Source organism: Diorhabda carinulata, chromosome 2, assembly GCF_026250575.1.
Source record: "Diorhabda carinulata isolate Delta chromosome 2, icDioCari1.1, whole genome shotgun sequence".
NCBI lineage: Eukaryota > Metazoa > Arthropoda > Insecta > Coleoptera > Chrysomelidae > Diorhabda > Diorhabda carinulata.
In genome coordinates, this window is record NC_079461.1 from 31590763 (window position 1) to 31613946 (window position 23184).

General features: G+C 31.9%; 1 protein-coding gene across 2 annotated transcripts in view; it reads right to left on the reverse strand.

Annotated features, from left to right (window-relative positions):
- Window positions 1-21577, reverse strand: part of LOC130890651 (neprilysin-2) — a 63943-nt gene extending 42366 nt beyond the window's left edge. The window contains exon 1 of one of the 2 annotated variants that reach the window (XM_057794852.1): window positions 21286-21577. In XM_057794852.1, the coding sequence (XP_057650835.1) occupies window positions 21286-21326 (41 nt within the window). In that variant the 5' untranslated portion in view covers window positions 21327-21577. The remainder of the gene's footprint in view (window positions 1-21285) is intronic. The other variant, XM_057794851.1, reaches the window with a different exon arrangement.
- Between the last annotated feature and the right edge of the window lie 1607 nt (window positions 21578-23184).

The window sequence follows — 23184 nt, forward strand, 5'->3', positions numbered from 1 at the left end:
CAACGGCTCTTTTTGTAAATCCAGTTCCCATTAATTCGCCTAACCAGCTCAGTCTTTAAGTTGTTACGTATATTATTACTGATGGGTATTTATACAGTTCTTCGTTAGTTCTTATTGTCCAAAGTCTTTCATTCGTTCTTATTCTACCAAAGATTGGCCTTAACTCCTTCCTTTCTCATATAGCCAGTTGTGTGTCATCACGCTTTATTAGTTACCTTGTTTTTTGTGGAAAGTGCTCTCAGGTATTTGTATTCCGAAACTTTTTGTATCCTATATTATTGTTCATTCTCTCCTGCATATTGGGCAATATTCAGTTCGATTTTTACACATTGTATAACAAAGCCCAACAAATTGATTCGAGAGCTTCTAAAATTATCTGGAATGTCCCCGAATATTTTAAAATTATTTTAATGTTGATAATAGAAATTTTTAGATGGCGAAACTTCCAGCATTTCTTCTATACATCCAGATAAAAACGAGAATCTTGGACAGGAGAATAACATTCTAAAATGTTTTCGAATACTATTCGATGTGCTAGGAATTTGTGAAGGCATGAGTTGACCGGTTAACGGGTCCGTTTCTTGAAAATTATTGTTGATCAAATGTTTCTTAACGTTTTGAACAAGGGCACTTCTGTATTAGGCCCCTTTCCATAAAGCGCACGGTTAGTTATTCTCTGTGTTTTCTGTCTAAAATGATACATACATTTTATGATATTCCTATCGACCAGGAGAGTCATGTGTGTCGGAGATATACCAACAATGACGAAAAAGCAAAAATCTGTCAATTATACCTGAAGATCATCATTATTTAATGTAAGAGTAATAAGCATCCACCCTATTCGCCTGATTCTGCCATGTATTTCTGGTTCTTCTTTAAACGGAGAAATATTTACTTGGACGACGTTTCTTGACGAAGATTTTTTGAAAGCATTGATGTAGGTGGTTCCTATAAAGATTATGAATATTTTTTGCATCTCCGAATTTTTCACCAGATCAGAAGTGGGTATTGTTAATTAAATGACCAAATATTTTCTTCTAGTAGGGTAGTTATGAATGGGTCTCTCAGTTGAGTTGTGAAAGTGTTTGCGAACTAAACAAACGGATTCTAAAATGTAGATAAAGAGCGGGGGTTCTACCACTTGAACGATAAATGTAATGAATAGGTCTTTTTTTGTAATTTGAAGATAAATTAGAAGGAATGCAAACTACAAGATCCCAAGAAAGGCAAACCATAGCAATTCGAACAACGAGTTGCAAATTATTAGAGCAGTACGAGAATCGATCAGTTTAGACACAGATTTTTTGAAAGTATTAATGTACGTGGTTTCTATAAAGACTATGAATATCTCAGAATAAATAGCGTCATCTGTATGTGTCTAAACTATCAAGTGTTTTATATTATTTCTATCATAGGTCTTGATATCATTTATAAGACAAGCCGTTTAGTTTTCTCAAAACTACAAATTACATTAGAAAAACGCATTGAGCAAAGAAAATAAGATTAAAAAATGAAACTCTACATTTGTCTCAAATATTCGTCTGTGAGACATTCCAATTCTTGTGAAATATGAGTGAATGTATATTTATCTTTTGGCACTAATTTGTGGAAACGATGATGGAAACCCTTTTTTCCACCACAACTCTCAATTTCTCAAATTGTACTTGGCAAAGACCCAAAGCATACTATTTTATAATTTAATACACTCCTTTATAACAATAGTTTAAAAAACAAATTGGAAAATCTCTTTCAAGCGTAAAAACCACAAAACAGGGTATTGGAATTATGGAATATTCCTATTTATATATGAATTAAAATGGATAGAAATGAATTCAAGAAATGTAGAAACAGTACAACTAATAATTTTTGAAGAAAAAAACTGGAAAGAAACACTTAATACAAATAGCTTTGATTCAATGAAAAACTCAAACCAAAATGCATAAGTCCAAACCAAATTTGAAAATAATATTTAACTATCATAATATAATTAGAAAATAAAAAATATCAATGTTGTTACAGCCTGATAATTTCCATATATATATATAGTAGTAGTGAGATAGAAACCATAATACAATATTTTTCATATTTTTATGTAGGGTATATACAGGGTGTATATAAAAAAAAGTGTTTCCGACTCTAGGATTCATAGAAAACTGAAAATATTTGCTCAGTAAAAAATTTTCGTAGCGCCATCCGTATTCAAGATGAAGGGCGATGAATATGATTTGGAAGTTGATACATCCAATGAATTTGTTTAATGTCTGACTCTCATAGAGGGCGCTAGTTACACGGTTACACGTACCAAGTAGTATTGAACATCCACTTTTTAAATATTAGATTTATTAAGCAAAACAACTGAACCTAAACATTATTTATTTTTTTAACAAAGTTACTCTTGATAAAACTCTATGCAGTGATCCGTTTTCGGAATATTTTGCTTTGAAAATTATGAAGTGATCAAAGTTGTCGTTGATAAAGTTATTAATTATTATTATTAATTAGGGAGCATTATTTGAATTGAAAATTTTTGTCGCGTAAATGAGACCCCATCGATACCACGGATACATTTTAAAAAACTGGGCCTGATGGCTTTCGTTTCTTGTAACGTTTCACAAAAATCCAGTGTAACCAGTATACGATCTTGTGTTTCAAAGTTAAATAAGTATGGGCACTGATCTATTGGAGGTGTTAGTATGAAACAAACAACAATTTGATGATCATGTATTGCGCTTCTGGGACTCAAACTTCTGTTTGTTTTATACTAAGGCCCCCAATAGGTGAGTACCCATAACTATTCAACTTTGAATTCTACACAACAACAGCATTTTCTCCAAGTTTTCCATTCATTAATAGTTACGACGTTGAGTCAATAAAAATTTCATGAATGTGTACGCTCACATGTTATTAACCATTGAACTATGTTTTTGAGAAACATCCTCTTCAAGTACTTGGGGAATACTTAAAGAGCAACAGCTACATCCTCATCATTACAGACAAGTTAAAGAGTTAAAAAACTCAACATTACAAAAAAGGACAGTCCTCGATCCAAACTACCAACACTCCTTTAAAGTTAATGTTTGGGTAGCAACTTTAGGTAACAAATTAATAGCTTATCACATTCTACTTGGAAATTTAAATGGTTATATGTACCTGGATTTTTTAAGCAATCACTTATTTGAGATATTAGAAGATTTAACGCAAAACTATCGAAAATTATTCCTTAAAACAGACTGCATGGACATACGTAATCATCCATTTAAAATTGATAATGTTCGAATGTATAATTTAGAAAATATATAAGCTCTGATTTCGCAACTTTAAATGCCTATAACTCAGAAACGAGGGGTGGTATGAGAAAATTTTCTTTATGTCACAGCATTATTTTCACGTCATCTACTTCATCAAGTCCCGGAACACTCTGTATTGTACAACAAGTGAGAAAAATTGGCGAGTAGCACGAATCTGTTGAGGGAGAAATACGTCTCACCCTGTAGATGTTAGGTATTATAACTTCGTCTATATTTATAAAAATTATTGCAATTTGATAATAGCACTGCTTCATTGGGTTTTATTCACCCTATATAATTAGTGTAATTATGCAAGGTGATTATCATTTTACCGATAATATCTAATTGTTTACTTTTACAATTTACTAATTATTAAAATTTGTTTAATACAGCAAATAGTTTGATTATCGCTTAAAAAGAATATTTTGAATATTTTGTTATCATTATTATTCTCTTATTTAAAAACTTCGTTTAATTACATTTGCATATATTATAATTTCCACATATATATGCAAAAATGTAGTTTTTAGTAAAAAGTATAAAGGACATTGTCGAAGAAAATTATTAAAAAATTCCTGATATACGTTTTATATATTGATTATTTTTTTATCTTGAAATATTTTTATTCTTATAAATTCTATTGGAAACCGAAAAAAATAGGTTATAAAAGGGTGGTTAGCTAGTTAACTAAGTTTTAAAATCGTCTAAAATAAAGAGTTAACATAATAGGCCTCCGAGTGAACCCCGACCAACTGGATCTAGGTTTCCCGCACTAACCTAAAATAACCTAACCTTGTTTATCAGTATAAAAGGTAGATGTAAGGACAAATTTTTTGTTATAACTCTCAAATGTGTCCATCTGAAAGCGAAAAATAATAATTTAATAACTTTCCACAAGACCGCTCGCAAGCAATTCGGTGAAGTGATTGCTTAATAGACAAATTAATATATACCTCATAAATGTTAAAATTTATTGCTACATTTATTACATTGCAATAGTACGGACACTGTTTAAGGACACTTTTTTTACGCACAGAGAAAGTTCTCCTTACCTCCACTCTCCATAGTTCACAAGATTTGTAACTAGTTCAGGTAGTGTATGCGTGCGTTCAATATTATTCACTAAAGCCGGTACCACACGATGCGTCCAATGCTTCCAACGTATGATTGGAGGCATCGTGTGCATATCATTCGACGAATGTTTTGCTTCCAGCGTTACCCATGGAAATTCGGTTATTTTTATCCGCGTGAAAAAACTACACACACTCCCTGACCTCTTGAGCGTAAATGTGCTTTATATGAAAAATCAAAATTATCAGTATCATCCAGTTTATTTCAAAATAATTTATATCTTTTGTATGCTGTTCATCACGTTTTTGCCAAGTTTTCATTTCTTTAAGTTTTATTGGATGACAATAGTCGTTATAATTAAAACACTTCATTGTCATAGCGTAGGTACATTAAATTGTCTAATACATAAGTGTGCACGAAGTAAAAAGATATATGGTTTCCTATACTGTTCTAGAGGAATGTCATGATGAATCACCTCTTTGAGGCGCATCAAGGATGGCGCGTAGCACATTCTTTTGAAACCTTCTTAAATTGTTTATATTGGTCATTCTGGTGGTACCCCACAGCTGAATCCGATACGTCTATTTGGACGTTTAGGGATAGACAGTTTGGTTCCTCGGCCAATAATCCAACAGATATGGCTTGCGTTTGGTAAATATATGCTTTTTCTTAGTATGACGGAAGTCTGAGTACATGCCAAGATCTTTGGCATCTTCTTTAAGTTTGCAGTTGCTAATATATATAGGAGGACATGATTCTGTACGCAACGTAAATGTTGAATACTGGGATTTAATTTCATTAACTATCATGCGCCATAATTTTAGTAAGCTTTGATTCATATTTAGATTTGTTTGGAGGCTGATGTGAGATACCGGTATAACAATATCGACTGCATATGTAGCTATCACGGTGGATATTGTTGTTGAAAGTCTTTTGTGAATAAGAGATGGAGTATCAGACCAAGGACGCTCCCTTGGGGAACGCCGAAATTTATAAGTATCAAATAGGATATTAACAGGAAGCAATGGGGATAAGATAGAAGCTTCTTTGGTTTGAATTGCAGTCCTACCAAAAGCTTAAGTAATATAAAAAAAATAGCAGAGCAATGTCTTTTGGAGTTCAAGTCTTATTCATTTTATTGATGTGGCATCATTTTCTTAGTTAGTTGTTTCTATTATAACTTCTTATAAGCTTTGCTGAACATGCAGTAGGCTTATCGGCCTATAGGAACACACTTTTCTTGCTTTTATTTCAGATTTTAGTATCATGTTGATTTTGACCAATTTCCAGGCACCAAAATTTGATTTATTACTTTGAAACGCAAAAGTGAAGTCAGCTAAGTTAGCTATCGTGTACATAACCAATCCGTTTATGGTTTATTCAACGAGTAGAAGTAAATATCATAATTATAAGGTGTATTTATTAATACAATGTTAAAATTAAAGGTGTAGCTGGTATAGGATCCAATATTTATTCCTTACATTTATAATTTATATTCGGCACGTGATATTGTAGTTTTGGAAGCTGAAACTATTGAATTTTGACTTGGGTACCAAATGCTGGGAGCTTGATTATTGACAGGATCTTTCATGATTTTCATTTTCCATATCACTTTCCGTTTTAGCAAAGAAGTGTACATGAAACTACTTAGATTAAGTATAATTTTTTATAGTTTCTACTACATTAACTTTTGAACGGCACCGTCAGATGTCTGCGTCCCGTCATCTTTATAAATTAATAACCTAATCATAAAATTATGATTTTTGTTAAGTTGTAAAAAATATAGTTTCTGTTAAACTGGTCATAATGTTATTTCTATCCTTAAAGAAACAACGCTTGAATTATGATTTCCTGTTAAAAAAATAAATTTTAAGAAAGCAATTTATTTACGAGGAAATATTGAAAAATTCTTAGTCTACTATAGAACCAAACAAAATTTCAATGTCAAAATATTTTATTATTCTCCTCTTGATTGGATAAATTTAATAAAGTGAACCTGCAACGTCTCTAAACCTTTAAAAAAAATGTTTCTTCTTGCTTTGCAGACCAGACCTCCTCGTTGGAAGAAAATTTACGACTTTTTAAACTTTTTTCCAGTGGTGGAAAGAGATGATAATCGGACGGAGCCAAATCTGGGAATAAGGGGTGTGTTCTAGTAAATCAAACACTAAATCACGAATTTTTTGCATAGCAACATGAGATTTGTGTGCAGGGACGTTGTCCTGCAAAAACAAAACAACTTTGGATAGCTTTTCGCGTCTTTTCTCTTTAATTTTCTCTCGTATTTCCCCTATCCAAAAATCAATCATGATTACTCCATGACAATCCCAAAAAACTGAAGCAGATTTTTGGACACGAAACTTCTTAGGTCTTGGAGAACCAGAGTGTCGCCAATCCATCGATCGTTGCTTTATTTCTGGATCATACAAATGTACTCAAGTCTCATCCATAGTAACAATTCGGTTTAAGAAGTCTACATCGTTTTCAAATCGAGCACGCTTTTTGGTCCATTTTGCAGCAATTTTTCTCATAACCAAATTGACGTGAACTATGTAATGAACGCGATCGTATGAAATATTCAGTGCTTCAGATATCAATTTTAGCCCAATTCGACAGTCTGATAAAATTATGTCATGAACTGAATCGATATTTTCGGGGACTGACACAGAAACTGGCCTTCCCTATCGGTCATCATCTTCAACGGAAAATTTGCCTCTTTTGAAGCTTGTAGTCCAATTTTACACGGTCGCATACGAAGGACATTGATCACCAAAGGTATTAAACATATCTTCGTAAATCTGCTTACGTCCGAACCCTTTTAAATACAGGTACTTGATGATGGCTCCAGACTCCAATTTTTCGATATTCACAATTTCGGTGGACGTCTTTTTTCTTTTAATTTATTGCGTAACTCTGGCTTTTTTATACATTTTCATTTTGTTTATGCATGGAACTGGTATAGGCTAACCAGATGCCGATACATCCTCGTAAACATTTTAATTATACAACAACAAGATGAACAAGGAATGTATCTTGATTACACCACAATTAAAAGCATCTACACTTTATAACAATATAATAAATTCTCAGAATGATGTGATGTGTCTTCTCATGTATAATATTTATATAATTTGTAGACGAGCGGTTTATGTAACTAATGTATTCAACATCAGTAAATGTTGTCTTTTTTAGCATTTTTTGTATAGTTTTTATTCTTTTCTTCACTTATAAAAACGAATAGCTTTTTTCTAAAACTAGTCGATGCAATGTAACTGTAAAAAGATCAGCCGTTTCAGTATCATCATCACATTCCAAAATCTCATTAATAGATATGAAGATCAAATCTAACTGAATCTCCATTGGACCTCGAGAGTACAGCCACGTAGCTCTTTATCATACAGCTTTACTTTAGGCCTTGTTCTACATCATCTTAGCACCTTCTTTGGTGGCGTCCAATCCATCTTCTTCCTTCTATTCTTCACTTTTTTTTACTCTTCATTAATATGCTTCAGGTATGCGAGCCGAGTTTTTATAACGTTTACTATTTCTTGGTTTATCCGCCGAGGTTAATACAGATTGTCCAATCTCCAAACGATACCATAATAAATTTTCAACTATTCTGTTTTATAAGTAATTTCTCAGTCACACACAATTTCCTCACTTGAAAACTGGAGAGATTCAAGCCGTTGATCTGTTTTTGACTCGAGAAAATATATTTGTTGAATAAAACCGTTATTCAAAGCACTTTCCACATAATTATGATTCGAAATTCAAATTAGATATCTACTTCAACATGAAAACGAGAGAATCAGTTTAATTCAATTTTGAAGCAATCAGAGTAAGGGAGATTGAGATTTGAGTTAGTAAATTATTAAAGGAGAAGGATAACACTGTTAACAACTGAACTGCAAGATAAAATAAATATCGCGTTAAAATTTTTATCCGTATTCAAACTGAGTTTTTGTCATTTATTTAATCGGTTGTTTTTCAAAGTGGTACTACATATTTATAAACACGTGTGAGGGTTCATTAAGATTGATCAACTCATTCATATATTCACGATTTGAGTTTTAGTCTTAGTTGTGGAAGATTTAGCATCAAAACAAAGTCAAGGACGATTCTCAAAGTGTATAAGAGCTTTTGACTTACGATTTGAACAGTAGAAATATGGATTTCTTGAGCTAAAAGCGGCTGTACAAGTCTATCTACGAGAGGAATATCTAAAGAGTGGTTCGCAGTAGAAAATAAAGCGAAAATACAGGATATGAGTATTCAGGATCATCAATTAATCGAAAAAGATTTAGCAGAAGCCCTAAACAGCTCATTTGATTAGGATATTTAGGGCAAAATCTTGGTTTACAGAAAGATCTGTGGAAAATGGGTGCTGCATTCGCTAACACTGGAACAAAAACCCGGTATTTCTATTTTTAAAAAGGTGATTTTGATTTTTCAGATATTACTTTCCGCGTCATTTGTGCTATTCTATTCTATATTCAGCATTTATTTTATACATGTCACCCAATCACCTGACTCTAACTACTTGTTTAATACAGGGTGTAAACAATTCGTAAATGACGTGAAAATAATGCATAACATTAGAAAATTTTCTGATGCGACCCCTCGTTTCTGAATTATAGGTGTTTAAAGATGCGAAATCAAAATTTATATATTTTCTAAATTATACATTCGAACATTATGAATTTTAAATGGAATTTGACGAAATACATAATTCTACAATACTATTTTAAGACTAGGGGCGACACATGCCCAATAGTTAACAATCCATAACTTTTATAAGGACAACTTGTACAATTTAAAGATTTCTTAACAAAAAGGTACTCGATAAAATTTTTGGTTTAATAGATATGTAGATTTTTCAATCGTTGTACATGTCGAGGAAACCGTTCGCCATAAAGAGACATTCTGAAGAAAATTATCATAAATTGTAATTATTTATTGAATTTACTCACAGGAGAGGTATTAAAACACAATCAAACATTTGCTATTGAACTGCATACTGCCGAAAAGCGTTGTTAGCTACATAACGAAAACTTCCGGAGAGAAACACGTGGTCAAACGATACTAACGCGGCGCTCTTCGCATACAATTTCTTGTTCCTCGTTAGTCCTTTGATTCGCAATGTTTCGAGCTTAGTTGCATTAAGGCTTTGTCCGGAAAGATCGTCTTAAACTCGGAAGAGCATTCCAAGATACTACCTTATAGCGTCCCAATGGAAGTTGATTTTATCGATCTTTTAGTTCTTATTGTTTACTGGTGTTGCATATACCAACCTTCCAAGATATCCCCAAAAAAATGAATCCATTGTATTCAATTCAGGGAAACGTGGTGGCCATACAAATTGATCTCCCAACTAATCCACCTATTTGGAAAAATGTTATTTTTCATATTTTAATTATTAATCTTTTTCAAGTTTTTCCGTATGCCACTAATATGATCTTCGATAGTACGTACTACAAATGTTTGCTCTTCCAAGTTCAAAGAAATATCCTTCGTAGACTCCGGAAGTGTGTAGAAGTACAAGGTTTCCACTTCGAACATTTATTATAGCTTCTTTATCAATGTTTTTCTTATTTAGATAACACGATGTTTGACAGTTTGCAGTTCAATTAGAAATGTTTGATTGTGTTTTAGCACCTTCTGTAAGTATTTTCAATAAATAATTACAATTTATGATAATTTTCTTCAGAATGTCTCTTTATGGCAAACGGTTTCCATGACTTGTACAACGATCTAAAAATCTACATATCTCCTAAACTATAAATTTTATCGAGTTAAATCAACAGTACCTTGTACCTGTAAAAGTTATGCATTGTTAACCATTCGGCATGAGCCACCCCTGGTCTTCAGATAGTATTGTAGATTTATTTCAAAGGGGTCTTATGAGAAATTTCTTTCATGCCACAGCATTATGTTCACGTCATTTACTCACTGCCGAATTTTTTGCATCAAGTCCCGGAGCACCCTGTATTAAGCTCGTTATAAATGTCTTTCAGTTCAGCGATTGTTTTTTATCTCTATTTCCACACCCCCCAGTATTTTTCGAATCTTTGTCCTCTCCCACACTCCCATTTTTTCAGTTCTCTTCTGGGTTAGTACTCAAGATTCACACACAGCATAGTCAATCATCGTTTTGTACATACTCCGCTTTGAGTATTCCTTTTGCTCTCAGGATATAATTCAGGGACCCCATATTTCTACAATCCTTTGCTTATTCGATTTTCCAACTCTTAGATACTCGAAGTACTCAACTTCTCCAAAATTACATTCTTCGTTTTACCCCTTTTTTACAATTCCTTATACTTTTTCTATTTCTATTTCTATTAATATAAATAATAATATGGAAAAAACTTTTCCCGCTGTATTGGAATTCAAAGTAATTATGAAAATCTCAAAAGTTTTAAAATACCAAAAAAAATAAAAGAAATAAGAAAAGCGTTAAAATTGTAAATCGGAAAACCATTATTACACGTAGTCATCCGTTTGAAAATTTTTAAAATAAACAACTAAAATTTAACGATAATTGGTTTACTTATATTTTTAGCAAGATGATAAAGAAGTAATAACAATTTAAATTGGAGATAATTCAGTTTCGGCATTAACACCATATTTTAAGTATATGTCCTTGGTGTTTTTCGAAAATATACGATATTAAAAACCCTCCAATGCAAAATAATTTCTTGATTGGCTGCTGTGTTGTAAATTAATGGACTGTATTATTTCGCCAAATGAGGAAAATAGTCTCAAAGGTACTAGTTATGTTAATAACAAAAACAAACAAAACACAGAATACTAGAAATTGATTATGCGAAGTGAATGTCTTATCGGAATTTCAGTTTTCTTGACACCTCAAGTTCACACTTATTCACACACGTTCATATAAAGCTTTTGTAAATATTTCTTTTAAATCTGGTACAAAATTGACTCGTAACTAATTCCTGCTGCTTTTTTCTACAAATATTTTAGATCGAACTCATTTTTAACTATTCATACAATTTCTAGTGTTAATTTCATTTTTCACTCGTTTTTTTTTAAACCATAGAAATATTTTGACAATTTATTTTGACGTTACTTTAGAATTGAAAAAAAGAAGAGTTGACGGGTACTAAACGTAAATGTTGATTGGTAGATTTCATATACATTCTAGGATGTATATGAAATCATATCCGTTCAGTTAACCAAAATGGCCCACATTTCCATTTTGTAAATTGCGCAGAAAATGGATAACATACATGTGGGCGTAGAAAAAAAATACTACACTTTTAAAAATTTATATCAGCGCTATTATGAGTGCTAAAGACGTGCGGTAAATTGCAAAATTTATGGTTACTGCGTGTCCATTCATTTACAAATTTAAACCCGACACCGTTTTCAAATCCATTGTATTATTAACACTCATCACTTAATAATACCTTTTGTTATTTACGTTCTTCAACAGCGTCAAAATAATTGTTTATTTACTATATACTAAGGTGGAGAAAACCTATGTAGAACTACCATCCCGGAGCACACCATACAAGAAGAAACAACGGGGCCAAATATGGACCAAGCTTAGCGCAAGGCTGTGCAACTTTGGCCCACGACGCTTGTAAGCCTGGCTGGGCCCAGCCGTGGTAAATGTCTGGAATGATAAAAAGGTGCCAGGCCCAAGCATCACTGCCAAGGCTGGTCCTTACATGGTTGTCTTAACTGGACCGTGTGTGCTAGTCAAGACTGTGCCAAGCTTTTAAGCCCTTCTTGGTACAACCTTGGCTAAAGACCGGGATGATAACAGTGTGCCAGGCTTGGTGGTTATCATTAGGGCCCTTTGTTCCTAGATCTGAGAGGTGTTTGGTTGTTACAGCTCATAATTATAACAGATATGAATTATATTTTAATTATTTTTATTTTTTATTTTCTATTGCATCACAGTGACAAGCTAAGTAGTCAATATTTGATACAACTATTTTTTTCTAAATTATCGATCATTAAAAATGAAAAAATACAGTATCGATGATCAAAATCGTAATTATTATAATTGTGAATTATTAATTTTCTTGAATTACTGGAAGTTTTTCACTGAGAGTCAGTTTTGGTTCAATGGCTTCTTCTACCTTTTGAGGAACTTCATTAGGGAGCAGATCATTATTGTCATTATAATCGTTAAAATCACTAACTAACTACCTGATTAGTAGTATCAGAATATCAAAATCATTGTCACACAGCGATAAATCACTATTGTTACTAACACAAATGTTATTAATGGAATCCGTTTTTGAATTTGTTTCACTCACACTTGAATTATTTTCTTCGAACTCTTTATTTTGTTTAGCACTTCTTACTCCTTAACTCTTCGAAATGAACTAGACATTGTTTGCAAAGAATTGAATCATGAATTAAAAGCTAAGTGAAAAACAGCCGATAAAAACACGATTTATCTTATCGACGGTAGACATAAACATATTAAGCATAAAGTTGGGGACTTAACCTTCTCTGCTAACGTCGAAATGAGATTGGGATCTTTTTGTCAAATACTCCGGGTTACCTAGATCTGGCTCAAGTCTGGGTTCCAATAGAACGGCCAACGTTAGGCTTATCAGGCTTGGGTCAAGGCATGGCCAAGGCTATGTTACCCAGATTTGACCCAAGTCTGGGTTCCCATTGAATGGCCAATTAGGCTCGCCAGTCTAGGGCCAATGCTCGACTAACCAGACTTGACCCAGGGTAGTGCGCTTAACCTTGGCTGCCCAGTACCGTCCCAGGCTTGGTCCCGTTGTCCAAGTCTGGGGGCTCCTATATGGGACAGCAGTGCCCCCGCCAAATCGAGCAAAAAAAGCGGCACGACCGTACCATCCTTTTCTCGAAGCAGCTCAGGCTATTTTCGACTTTTTCCTTTTCAATATTTTTATTTTTGATAGCCTCAGTATGTTAAAAAAATAATACAAAACTATTGAATAGAAATCATAGCAACAATAAATAACTAAAAAAATACTACAACAAGATATCAAAATAGTGAATTTATTTACACAACACAAAGTTGTAGTAATAATAATGATCACCCTGCTCTATTTATAATAATAATTAATTATGTTATTATCTTGCTGACAAGAGTATAAAACTAAAAAAGAAACCCTCGTATAAAAATACTTAATCAGGACATGATAAGACAATGTATATATTAATCATCATCAATTACTTTAATAGCTAATTAGCCTTAGAAATCCAAAAAGAATAAATACTTTGTTGAAAGGTTATCACTATACCGTTTATTACCAAAGTTTGATGTTAAGCCGTCGATATTATAGACCAAGCTGTAGGGATTTAAAACTTCTTTATTGTGACAAGTGGAATAACAATGATGCAGATATCGATTCATTACAAAACACGAGTTTTGCTTATTTCTTTGTTTATACCTCGAAAATTATTAAAGAGATTCGAGTTACTTAATAAGATATCTAATATCTATAAAAGGATTGCCTCAATTGTATGATTAGCTCCTGAGACCTAGCCTAACCTAATCTAACCTCACCTAACCTAACCTAATCTAACCTAACCTAACCTAACCTAATAAGGTTTATAGAGAATAACCAATATTGGATAATTAGTTCCTGAGAAAATAAGGAGAAAGCGGAAAATTATTATACGTCTATTCAAGTTTATTCAGATACATGGTCTCATTATAATTTCGGAAATTTGTCACGTGTACCTCAAAACGTATATTTCAAATGAAAAAGCATCGCTGTTTTAATGGAAAAGGACTGCTCTCATTCACGATCGAGTAGATTTCAAAATGTACCACCCTTTATATTTTGTACCCTACAGAAAATTCAAAAATTGTATCAAAATTCTAACAGGGGCGGTCACAACCATTAAATTCTAAAAACCTCTCTTTTTAGTACTTTTTCGAGAATAACTAAAAAGTATCGTGTTTTATTAAATATTCAGAATGCTGTTAGAATATTGAAAAATTTCTGGGCGAATATCTCTACAAGTAACAGTTATTTTTCTCGTCCAATATTCCAAATCTTGAGGTTTTGTTTTGTAATCAATTGATTTAAGACACCTCTGCAGAAATAAATCTACAGGCGCTAAGTCATGCGATCGTTGTGGCCTAGGCATCTCATCTCTTTGACCAATTCATCTACCAGAAGAACTACAATTTCGATATTTTTCCACTGAAGAAAGTAATGTGGTAAAGATTGACCTTGTTGGTGAAATATTTTTGCAAAATCATATTATCATAAAATATCATAAATCAACCACATTAAATCGTTTTCCTAACTAATTGTTATTAATTTATAATTTCTTGAAGTAAATTCTTACCAGTTAAAAAGAGCTCCTCATAATTGATAATTTTCATGTTTCTCTTTTCTGTTTTTTGAGGAGGGGGAGTATTTATGTTTATTTACGTTACTAAATTTAATTTCTAAGCTAATTAAGAGAATTTAAACTGGAATGATGAAGAGAATAATCAAATCAAATCAAATTAAGAGATGTTGAGGAAATAATTTGTGTGGTGAAGAATATTAGAAACTGATTGTTCTAGACCTACCGAGTCCCGGAATCCTAGCCGATATTATATACCGAAGATTTCAGGAATAACTAATCCTGGGATTTACGGAATTACAAACTATAGTGTGAAATAATCTTGGTTTGGCAGCTGATTTGTTTGTTACAATGTTAATTTCCAAAGGAAGTTTGTATGTAAAAAAGATGGAACGCCAACTTAGATATGGTGTTACTTTTCAACCGTAAAAGACAATAATACAAGCTTGTCCAACTATTTTTAGAACCTCGGAAGGTTCTATCAAAGGCTTACATACATTTGCCTCAATACATTTCTTAGTAGAAGAAGCAGCAGCATTATACACAAGTAGTGGTGAAGAACTACATCACATACAATACAGACATCTGCCTTGAATCAAATTATTCTTCATTGTAATTTTATTTCTGGTTAGTATTGTGGTTAGTTCTTATTTTAAAAGTGATATTGTAATCATGTCTACTGATTTTCCTGGGTTTATTTGAAAATATATGTAAATATTATTTTTGAAAAAAACCTGTCCCAGTTCTTAATTGTTTTTTTATCGTGAATTCAGGAAACTGCGAAATCGGAACTGGATAGAAATGAATAATTTATTCTTATTATTCAGTAGATATTCTTTGTTATAAATTTAAATGAACCGCGAAAATAGATTAGTTATGCCACCTACCATTGAGGGCATTGCATCGAAAATCCGCCATGTTGTTTCCACTGAACAACAACTAAGTTTGAATTTCTTCTTAGGGTATGTTCTGTGGAGTAGGCTGTTAATATCCGAAAATAAACTTTAATGTCAATATAAAATTTTTAATGCTTCTTTTTTCTTAAAATTTGAACGCTATAAATCAAAAAATGAATTTTGAAAATATGTCCAATTATTAAATATTTCTTAATTTCCTCGGATTAACCACTAAATTGGAGGAACTCCGATTGTTCCACCAGTTTCAAAGCTCTAAACCAAAAAGCATTTTTTGCAAATTAAAAATAACGCTGTTTGACTTTCATCAAAGAAAATGTTCTACAGCTTGTTCTATATAGGGTGTTTCTAAAAAGGTGATACATAGAAAAACTGAAAAATATTTGGTTAAGTTAGGTTAGGAAGCGCCATCCGTACTTAAGATAAAGGGCGTTGAAGAAATAAAATAATTTTCGAATAAAAATATTCCGAAAACGGTACACACAATGGAATCTATCCCAGAGAAGGGGATCACCTTTTTTTGAAACACCGTGTAAGATATTGTTGAAAAAACAACGGAGATTTAGCCGTCATCGATACAATATAATAACACGTTAGTTATATTGTTATATTTCCTATAGTTAGTGTAAATTTAAATGGCATTGAACATCTCATTAATCACGCAAGTAGTAAATATAGTAAATCATATATCTGCTGATAAATAATTTGAAAATTCGTCTAGATATATGTTTCAAAACAGTGATGTTATTTATTATTAATAATTGAGAGACAGAAACAAACATTAGAAACGTTTCTTAACAGACTATTTATAATGACACTATATAAAAATGAATTTTCAAACAATCTTTGCTCTAAATACGTTAATTGAATTAAAATTTACTTTCACTTGGTTAGAAAATTTATTATAGAGGCATAACATTGATAAATGCGGCACTAAAGTCCACGACAAAAGAAAATCATAGACAAGCAATTAGAGGGAGAGAGAAATGTTTTATTGTGAAAAAATCGTCACAATTTGTAGACAAAAGCTTGTAAAAACTAAAAAACAAACATAAAAGTAAATAAAGATACAAATAAAATGAAATTTCAATATACAGAAGAAAACTACAATGAGTAGAGGAATGACAAAGTCCCAAAGAGTAGTTTTAACAAATTCTGCTGACTCCCAGGATAACGAACTTTTCCTTTCGAATGGTATTCATAAGTCAATTGAAACCAAAAATGGATTTAGCAGATTTACACTCTAAAACGATATGATACATCCGTTTTAAGTGTGGGTTCTGAGTTTGAAAAGGATTCCAAACAAAACTTGTATCGCGAGATTGCGGATTCACTCAATAACAAACAAACATCAAACCAAAGTGAAAACCAAAATTCAAAAACGCTGAACTTCTATGACTACATGACTACAAATCCATAAGTTTCTTAAAATGTGATTGATCAGTAGTTTTGAAGCCTCATTTAGAACCCGACACTGACAATTTTCTCACTGTTATCAATATTTCGTTGGCATTAATGAATTTTGTAACGTTATTTATTTATTTTGCTGTACGAAAGCAGGTTAATGTCTGTGCAAATTTATCCAGTTAATAATTCAATTTAACGGGTCTTTAAGGTTTTTTCGGCTCTTAAAAAGCCTTTTAAAAACAAGTTGACTTAACATCTTAGTAGCGGTAATATTGTGAAAAATTGGCGATAAAATTCATAAGTATTAGTTTTTTTTTGGACGCGATTCAAATACTTAACGGGATTTTAACGCTCATTATAATTTTTAATAAATTTATTTTCAAATTACAGAGATGACATTATTATTACCATTAATTTCGGTATAAATCCAGAATAAACGCAAATTAAGATCCTTTTTTTTTAATAAAAAAAATACATAAGAAGAAACATCGTACATACGAGGGCGATTTGATAGATAATCGAATTTCAATAAAGTTTATTCCACCCGTATAATCTCCATTAAAGTTTCTTCTAATGATGACTTCATGTATCTGTAAACAACTCCACCAGTAAAAATGTCAAACTTCATGATAGCAATGACAGATGTCAAATATTCACATCAGTGTTACCATATCTCAAAATTTAACCTCTAACTATGAGAAAGCCTTTTTTTAAAAGAGTGTCTATTAGAGATTTATCCCAACCCGAGTGTGTTTAATTGTAAAGTATGTCGAGTGAAAAGAATAATAGAAAATTGATTTGGAATTTTAATAAATCGTTTCCGGGTATTTTTAAGGCGTAACATCTTCAAGAAAAGTTATTATAATCGTAAAGTCATGTTGTGTGATACATAATTAGATTAGGGAAATAGTCAAAAGTCAAATTTTGGTGTTAACTTCAGATTTTAGGATACTAAATTATTTTATGAAATTGAGACCTCTACCTCATTCGCAAAAATTAAAAACTATGGCCCCAATAAATAATGATAATTTCAATAATCTGGCTACTAAAAAGAAAGTTGGCGACAAGATTATTTGCGTCAGATAAAAGACTACCGAAGTTCTAATAGACACATAATTTATCTAGATGAATCGTGGTTTTACAGTTTCATGTAGTAAATTTCGCTTGGGTTGACAATAGTAAAAATTGCTGTTTGAATGGACTATGTTCTAAAAGGAAACGCAGTGTAATAGTACACGCGGAAGCAAAGACAGTTTCGTGCTTAATGCTTTATTAATATCTGCTAAAAAAACTGTGTAGATGATCATCATGAAGATATGATAGCACCATAAACGATTCTAGCGACAGTCGTTTGGTGCAAAACAGCTCCATAAGGAATACAAACAAACTAGCTTTTACGCGCGGCTTCGCTCGCATCGAATCCATCAAATAAGTATCAGAAATCATTATAATAGAAAAGAACGAACTCTGTATCTATATTAGAACCTGAGATATAAATCTTTGAATGTAGAAAAATTGCCAAAAACCTACAATAACCCATAACTCCCCATTGAATGTCCGCGCCTAGCTCCTCTCCAACTCAACCGATTTAAGTGTTCAAATACTCAAAAGAAAGAAGGTGTTTCAGCGAGTGTTCTTAAATAAAAACGAAGTCTCTATCTTGAATAGAACCTGAGATATTGAGGATAGAACGTGTGTATGTGAAAAACTCCCATAAGTAATGTACAGGGGGAAATCGCATTTGAGTATAACTTGAAAATGGTGAAAATTAGATGAGATCCGATGGTTGATGTCTAATCTGTGCATCAATACCTTTCATTGAAAAAAAAAATTGAGCAAATCGGTTGGGTAGAACGCCTGAACGGACTCGGAATGGAAATCATCAATTTTTTTAATATATAAGATAGTGCTCAACGATTATGGTTATTGCTAGTCTTTTTCTGGGGATTGGAAACTCTTTGACAGCTTAGCCGCTACCTTGAACTCGTTAGAGATACATTTATAACGACAGTCCCAGAAAGGAAAAAAGAACCTCGAAGTACGGATTCCGATAAATACATATTAGTTATATACTTGTGAAAGCACGATTTTTACATATTAGTTTAGAGAAAGTCGTTCAAAGATCAAATAAAGTTTACGTATAGAAAAGTAGAAATTAAGGGGAAACATACGTTCTAGTATGTATATGTTTATATATGTAACTGTATACCAAATAAAGTAATTTTACACGGATTAAAACAGTTACTATAACTTATTACAATAGCGTGGAGGATTTATTCGTGGCTTTTTCTACTTGTTGGTCTTACCTTATGGTCTTTTTCTGTTTTTAATTTCGAATCCTAGTTTTTGTTATTAGAATCAGTTCATCCTGTCTCCGCTTTTCACTACAAAATTGTTGATTGATTAGTAAAAACGCAATCAGATTACTGCTTCTCACGGAAACCGGGCTTTGTAACTTTATATAAGTATAATGACTTATATCTATCCAAGCAAAAATACTGAGAAGTTGTGGCAATAGCCTGAGTGCTTACCACAACTTTTCTGATCGTTTTTACATCTGCAGAACCCACCTCTTCTTCAACTCGAAGCTAGCGGCTACTATATTGTCTAAAATACTATAACAATCACTGGAGGTAACTATATACATTTCGATTTTGTTTCTGTCCACATGTACCTTACTTACCAACTTTGGAGTCGTTCCAGACCTTCAGAACACCAAGACAAAGCAGATGAGAGCTATTCCGAAAAAAGTCTTTCAGAAATACTTCTTAAAATGGATTTAACGTTAAGATAAGTGCATTGCTAGCCAAAGGCTGTATTTTGAACAAAAATTATCCAAGTTTTGTGTAATCTTTCAATTTTGTTTTTAATGAAATAATATACCGAACATTTTATCACATCTCGTATTTATTGCTTGGTTTTTTTTAGAGTTTCTACTTGTTAGTCTTAGCTTATGGCCTTTTCCCGTTTTTAATTTCGAATTATAGTTTTTGGTATTAAAATCAGTTCATTTTGGCTCCGCTTTTTACTACGAAATAGTTGATTGATTGGTAAAGAGGCAATTAGAGTCCAGTGACTATATAATTCAAAAGTATAATAACTTTTGTATCGATATTATCAACTTCTGACACTGAGTGTCTGTTTTTTTCATTATACCCTTATATCCTTTCAAGCAAAAATGCTTGGAAGTTGTGGCAATAACTTGAGTGCTTACCACAACTTTTCTGATCGTCTTTACATCTGCAGAACCCACCTCATCTTCAACTCGAAGCTAGCTGACTTGCGACTACTATATTGTCTAACATAGTTTAACAATTTCTGGAGGTTACTATATTCATTTAGATTTTTTTCTATCCACATGTGCCTTTACCACCAATTTTTGCATCGTTCCAGACCTTAAGAATGTCAGGACAAAGCAAATGAGAGCTATTCCTTTTAGAAATACTTCTAAGAATGGATTTAACGTTAAGACAAGTACATTTGTAGCCAAGGGCTGTATTTTGAACAAAAATTATCCGAGTTTTGAGTAATCTTTCTATTTTGTTTTTAATGAATTAATATACCGAACTTTTTATCACATCTCGTATTTATTGCTTGATTTTTTCAGAGTTTCTACTTGTTGATCTTACCTTATGGTCTTTTTCTGGAGGTTACTATATTTATTTAGATTTTGTGTCTGTCCACATATACCTCACTCACCAACTTTAGCATCATTCCAGACCTTGAGAACGCCAGGACAAACCAAATGAGAGCTAATCCGAAAGAAGCGTTTCAGAAATACTTCAAGGCATGGATTTAACGTTGAGATAAGTACATTGCTAGCCAAGGACAGTATTTTGAACAAAAATAATCCAAGTTTTGTGTCATCTCGTATTTATTTAATAACCTATATCTCACTAACTATCATTGAAAAAAAATTGGTCTTTTGAAAACAGAGATCGTCAGTTAATAATAGTTTTTGTTCATTATAAATTCCACACAGATAATAGTAAACTGGTAAACCAGTATATAATAAATAAAATTTGTTTCCAAATAAATCGTACAAAATATGATGAAAAAGTGAAGATTTTATGTAAATTTCATACGTATAAACTCAATTATACTGTTTTCGTTATTTATTTTTAAAAATAACTAAAAATAGTATTTTGCTACAAAAACATGTGGTCTGAACTTTTTAACAATGATTAATGTATCTCTCTATCTAGAATTCGCCACTACTTTTTATAATAATTATCATTATATTTTACAATTATTCAGAAAACAAACAAAAATAATAAACTTACTTTATAACGGTCTGTTTGACACTGGACGTCATTTCATCCATAAAAATCCACTACACTGATTAAATAAATAAAAAAATAATCACAAAATCACCATAAAATTAACTTTCGGCGTCGTTCTAAACATTCATTCCGAATAAGTTGAAGCGAATAAAATATTCCGATATCTCCAAAGATCTGGAATTGCGTATTTTAACGAGCGACAACAAACACGATGTTTGAATGAGGAAGAGAGAATCGACTTCGCTTCGAAGTAAAAACTGTCAGAAGCGCTAGTGAGGCATCTCAACGGTCTATATAATACTTTACAAATCCCCTCCAAATAAAATAACACATTTTGGGGAAACAATGATTGAATTTTTGTTCATATTCGAGTTTAACCAGACGTGCTAGTGTGAATCCCAAAGAAACTTTTTTCATAGATTTTTAAATATTAATTGATAATAAATAAAGTACTACAAATTTTATGGAATTAATATTAATTCTTTTGATCGAATAATCAGTTACAATTTAAGATTACTAAATTGATCCGAAAGAAAATATACTGGGTGTTTTAACATTGTTTTTCGTTACCCAGTCTTAAATTCTCTTAATAATATAAGATTATTATTTGGAAGTGGAGTCAAATTAAAAAAACAATATTTTTAATATTTTTTTTTTCATTTTATTTATTTGACGTATTTAATGTAAAAAATAAGACCAAAGCTGGGAAACCAAAATTTCAACGCGTTTTTGATCAATTAAAAATCCAAAAACCAATAATCTCCCGATTCATGGGAAGAAGAAAAGGCACTCCCATGTTACAAAGATGATTTTTCTTCATATCTCAGTCGAAATTACGAAAGTTTAACATTACAGTCTCATCATACTAGCGGTTTGCGAGCAGCTGAGTCGCGACGACGCAAATAGGGAAAAACGGAAATCATTTGTGCCAAAATCGTAAATCTCAGGATCGGCTTGACTTAGGAATTTGAAATTTTTACAGCAGATAGTTTATGTAATTAGGAATACGAGAAAAATACTCCGATTACTTCGAGGTCATGTTTTGACCTTGAAAAAAATTGACAAAGTTCAACATTTTTTGAAAATTTTTGGTTTTTGCCCTGAAATTTGATTATTATGTTACTAAACCCATAAATTATTTACATATTTGGGAAGCTGACGGAATGACGGTTCTAAATCCTTTCTTCAAAATTTTTTTTTAATTTTTAGATCCTACGCAATAATTGTCCAAAGTTGGCTTTGCAAAGTTGTTATATTTTTTGATTTTATGAGGCAAAATTTTGTTTAAAATATCATGTGAGACATGATTTCGATGTATTTTTTGCCGCGGAACATGATGGCGCTATTAGTTTTACCATAGAACATATCTAAAAAGCGCTAAATGTAAAAAAGTACATTTGCATAGTGTAAAAAGTACACAGAAAACGTCTACCATATTATTTTTAATACAATTTTTAAGATATATATCACTGAAAACTTTATAATTGCTATATATTTTTGTATAAAATACAATATGGTGTTCCTTACTCTTAAAAATATGTATTACATGAATATTTTAATATAATTTTATGAAACAATTTATTGCATTAAAAAATCTTAACATGTGTAATGTATCTATTTCAATACAAAAATAATATGTAAGAAGCAGATATGGAAATTTTTCACCCAGATCGACATTATCCACAATTTATTTGTACCCTAATGTTATGCGTCGCTGAATGTATCCTCATCACTGTTTTGATTTTCTATAGGTTTAACACTGATACATCTTAAAAATTGTATTAAAAATAATACGATAGACGTTTTCTGTCTACTTTTCCCGTTATCATTTTTATCATAGAATGTACCTAGAGCCGAAAAACCCTATACAAATGTACTTTTTTACATTTAGCGCTTTTT